The sequence below is a fragment of the Oryzias melastigma genome, linkage group LG5 (assembly GCF_002922805.2).
Source record: "Oryzias melastigma strain HK-1 linkage group LG5, ASM292280v2, whole genome shotgun sequence".
NCBI classification, from domain to species: Eukaryota; Metazoa; Chordata; class Actinopteri; order Beloniformes; family Adrianichthyidae; genus Oryzias; species Oryzias melastigma.
The window spans coordinates 9897010-9901445 of NC_050516.1; the positions used below are offsets into that span (position 1 = coordinate 9897010).

At 40.5% G+C, this 4436-nt stretch overlaps 2 protein-coding genes across 6 annotated transcripts in view; both read right to left on the minus strand.

Moving 5' to 3' along the window:
• dlgap4b (discs, large (Drosophila) homolog-associated protein 4b) overlaps nt 1-4436 on the minus strand; it is a 707978-nt gene that overhangs the window by 663114 nt on the left and 40428 nt on the right. The gene's annotated exons all lie outside the window — the stretch shown is intronic.
• LOC112145523 overlaps nt 1-4436 on the minus strand; it is a 15140-nt gene that overhangs the window by 7759 nt on the left and 2945 nt on the right. Inside the window, exons 3-5 of the mRNA XM_024270810.2 lie at nt 3215-3325; nt 3102-3140; nt 1107-1255 (exon numbers count right to left, since the gene is read on the minus strand). Of these exons, the coding sequence (XP_024126578.1) occupies nt 1107-1255; nt 3102-3140; nt 3215-3325 (299 nt within the window). The remainder of the gene's footprint in view (nt 1-1106; nt 1256-3101; nt 3141-3214; nt 3326-4436) is intronic.

Below are 4436 nucleotides of genomic sequence, written 5' to 3' on the forward strand. Positions count from 1 at the left end.
GTCACGAGTCAGAGGTAGGAAAGTCCAAGTCGAGTCTAAAGTCATCAAATTCATGACTCGAGTCTGACTCGAGTCCAAGTCATGTGATTCGAGTCCCCACCTCTGTCTTTGACCCTTCTGGGGTCGCAGAAGTGCCGGAGCCTAACCAGCTACTGACGTGCGAAGGCAGGATTCACCCTGGACAGGGCGCCAGTCTGTTGCAGCATAATGTCATCTTCCCTCACTTATTGTAGATAATGTTTGAGAACCAGCTCAGTGACCCAGTGGTAGAGCGTCCATTAAATCCATCACCAGGACGGAGTTCTCTGGACATTATGACACTAGCACTAAACCTCTGTTCACTAACTTCCAAGTTCACTGGAAAGTTGTGTAACCCAGTAGATTTTTGACAACTGAAGGTAAAACACCTACAAGCCATGGTAAAGCTAACGACTGACTGTTACAGATTCAAAGGTGGGCGGGGCCTCTACACTGGAGCTGCAGAGCATGATGGTAAATGTTGTATACTTGTATAGCGCTTCCTACCCTCCTTCGAGGGCCCAAAGCGCTTCACAGTCACAGACCCATTCACCCATTCACACACACATTCACACACTGATGGTGGCTCCACTGCGTAACACTGACGCCAACCTCCCAGCAGAGGATATTTGGGGTTCAGTGTCTTGCCCAAGGACACTTCAACACATGGGCGGGCAAGGCGGGAGTTGAACCTGCTCGCTTCCGATCAGGAGTCAACCGCCCTACCGCTGCACCACGGACACATGACTTCAAACTTCTGGGACTTACACCAGATGACCAATCACAAAAATTCAACTGTAATACCTCGATTCAACCTGTAGGGGGCAGCACACAGACGGTTTTAGACTATATTTTCAAGAATTAAACAAGTTTACTTTAAATTGTATAAAATGTGTCAATGACCAACAGACTACACTTTTAAAACCCCATTCATAGAGATAAACAGACAAAAAAGTTGATTTAGTGTTTGGTTACCCTTTAAAACCTTGAAAGTACAGGAAAGAAAACAAGTTTGTAGGCGGAAAAACACATGCAAATGCAACAAGTCAGTTGCATGGTAAAAAAAACACTATCACACTTTGATCTACCTCTGGTCTGAAGGCATCGTCAGGCTCTCTGTTTGTGGAGCAGGTAGTCAGCTGAGGTTTTGAAATGCCTTTGAGCTTCCGGCAGACTGCAGCCAGCATCAGCACAGTGAGCGTTGCAAAGGCTCCCAACGCAGCATACAATACTGTTCCTAAAAAGAAAATAAGATACATTGGACATAACAAGTATTTCATCCCTTGATGATTTTTTGTTTTCCAACTTAGAGTGTCACTCCAAGTATATTTTTTGTAGTGTAAATCATTCCCAGTGGTCTTTTAATTAAGATAATGCCATTTTTTTTGCCAAAACAATAAACCTGTGTTCAATGGAGTTTTTTTAAGCCATAATTCAAAGTATTATGCATTTCACAATTGTCAATTCAATTTGCAAATTCATCATGCAATTTGAAAATGCATTATTCAATTTGCAATTCAATATGCAATTTACAATTCAATATGCAATTCAGGCTTGCAAAATGAAAATACATTTTGCAATTTACAATTCAATATTGAAATGGACAATTCACTGTCACAATTTAAAAAATAAAATATTGAATAAAAACTAAATCGATTGCATTGTAAATAGTCATGAGTTTTAGATGTCATAATTCAAATGACAATCCATTTTGCAATTTACAATTCAATATTTAAAAATGACGTTTCAATACACTGTTTTAAATTCATTTTAAAGTAACTTAAAATCTATTGCATAGTAATGTCATGGAACAACCTGCTGCTACCCTCTCCAGCCACCAGAGGGAGCGCTCACCAGAGTTCTGACCTCACCACCTGCCTTCACCTGGACTCATCATCGTCAGCTGTTTCCCATCACCTCATCACCACCCCAGTATATAGTCTGGCTCCACACTGTCACTCTCTGCGAAGTATTGTTTGTGCCACCCTGCCTGCAACACTAAGCGTTTACTCCTGGATCTGTCCTCTGTCCTCTGTCCTCTGTCCTCTGTCCTCTGTCCTCTGTCCTCTGTCCTCTGTCCTCTGTCCTCTGTCCTCTGTCCTCTGCCTGCCCCTCGCCTGGACTCTGACTACTCTACTTGCTCTCCTCGGATGATCCCATGCCCGTGTATGACCTCTGCCTGTCTGACCCTTGTGGACTTATAGCTCCGCTAATAAACCTGCTGCACTTGGAACCAGCTGTCTGCCTGTTTGTGACAAGTAAAACTACACACTCTGTTTTGATCAAAACTCAAATCAACTTGTAAAACAATTGTGCAGCAAAGAATGGTGAGCAATATCAGAGCTATCCAACCATAGAGTTTTGATCCAGATTCCAGCTCAGACCAGGAAAATGAAGACATTAATGGATCTATTTGCTTGCAAGTGGAGGATTTAGAATTGGAGCAGAGCAGGAAGACTGTGGCCTGCCTGTGGCAGCTGTTGTGTCACAAACGCGACCTTTTTTGTCTGCTCCTGATCCATCAAGATTTGAACAAAGAAACGCAGTTTCAATTCTACATTTTCTTTATAATTGTCCTCCATGAGAGAAATACTAAAATAACATGCTACAAACACCATTGTCATTGGAGTGGGACTTTAAAAAGTAGTTTTCAGTCTCTCGTCCTGATGCTAGTGAGAGACAGGAAGTCACCAAATTCACTTTAAAGAATTGATCTACATTCTACATTTATTTACATTGCATTGAGGGAAACAAGTATTTGATCCTAGTAACAAAGTTCTGGTTGACACAGACCAGTTAGACTCTCCTCATCAACCTGTCCCCTGCAGAAAAGACTCCTGTCCTCAGAAACATCCATTAGTCAGACTCCAAATTTTCCGCCAAGAAGATTCAAATATTTATTTCTGTCAATGAAATGCCAACAAATGTATATCAATTCTTTGTGATTTTTTATCTCTAACTTCTAATGATTCTACAATCAGGATAATAGACTGTCCATTTCAAAACCACAAAATGACTAAAGGATCAAACACTGATTAAATAATGATCAGACTACATCCATACACAATCAAATGTCAGCTCACCCTGGTTCACTTTCTTCTCATTTCCAAGGGGAGTTGTGGCTGTAAGGAAACAGATCATTTCTTCATGAACATAGATTCATGTGAGAATAAACATGGATTGATGTTCGTCCTACCTATGGAGGAGCTTGCTGGCTGCTTGCTGGAGTCCATCAGTAAAAGTGTAGAGTTGGTGACATGTTGAGATGGCAGTGCTGAAGTAACATGTGCAGGAAGTGTGGTCACAGCTGTACAGAGGTAAATGAATGTTCAGTGAAGCATTGCTCTGAATTCACTATAAACACTTTCTCAAAATAAAAGTCTGTTAAAATCCTGGTCTTTGCCTGATTTGATCTAACCTTAAACACGTGAAGCGTCCTCGGTGACACTTAAACACACAATCTTTAACAAACTATAACTTTTCAACTGCTTACACGATAATTCCAGTGGATCAATTTTCTGCAAAAACAATCTTAAAAATGCATCAGTTAGTTGAGTGAAAGTGGTTCATTTTTGAAGAACCTCCTTTTGTTGATCATTGTTTGCTCCTTGGCTAAAATGAACCTTCATATACAGGTAACAACTACCTGAATTATTTTTTGTAGAGAAAACCTAAGCATATATTTTTCCAATTTGAAATGTTAGGATTTTTCCTAAAAGGACTCCAACATTAGTAAAACTGATTTACCATGTTTGTTCCTGTCCAGCAGATGAACACACAGATTGAGGCTGAGTGTCTCTTGTGATGGTCACGTTTTGCTTTTACAATCAGGGTTGTTTTAATACTTCGACAAGTGTGCTAATATAATGCGTTTATATTTGTTTATGTTTACATGTGGGCTGTACACCACGAGGGTACAGACATTGTCCTATGGATCATTTGTGAGCTGTAAACTGTAAAAGTCTTTGAACACCAGAAAAAACTGTATACACACACCCCCACCCACACAGACCCCCACAAGCACACAGACACACAGACACCCCCACACCCACCCACACAGAAAGGCAGGTCAACACAGGGAAGCTGCCCATGAGGGGCTGTAAAAGACATGATACATACTGTGTCTCACAAACGCGATTATATTCTTATAAAAGTACTATTATAGACGTATACAAACACTTCTATACTCTTATACAAATACAAACTTATACAAACAAACTATGAAACTCATACACAAGAAATGTTTCGATTTTCAACTGTATTATTCCTTTGAATTTATTAATTCCAGAGAAACTTGAACTTCTTTCCCTTTTGGCTTTTCCCTTCAGGCGTCGCCACAGCGAATCAGTTTCCTCCATCTAAGCCTGTCTTCTGCACATAAAGTCATGGATGGAACTGAATTTCCTCTGCCTTAATGA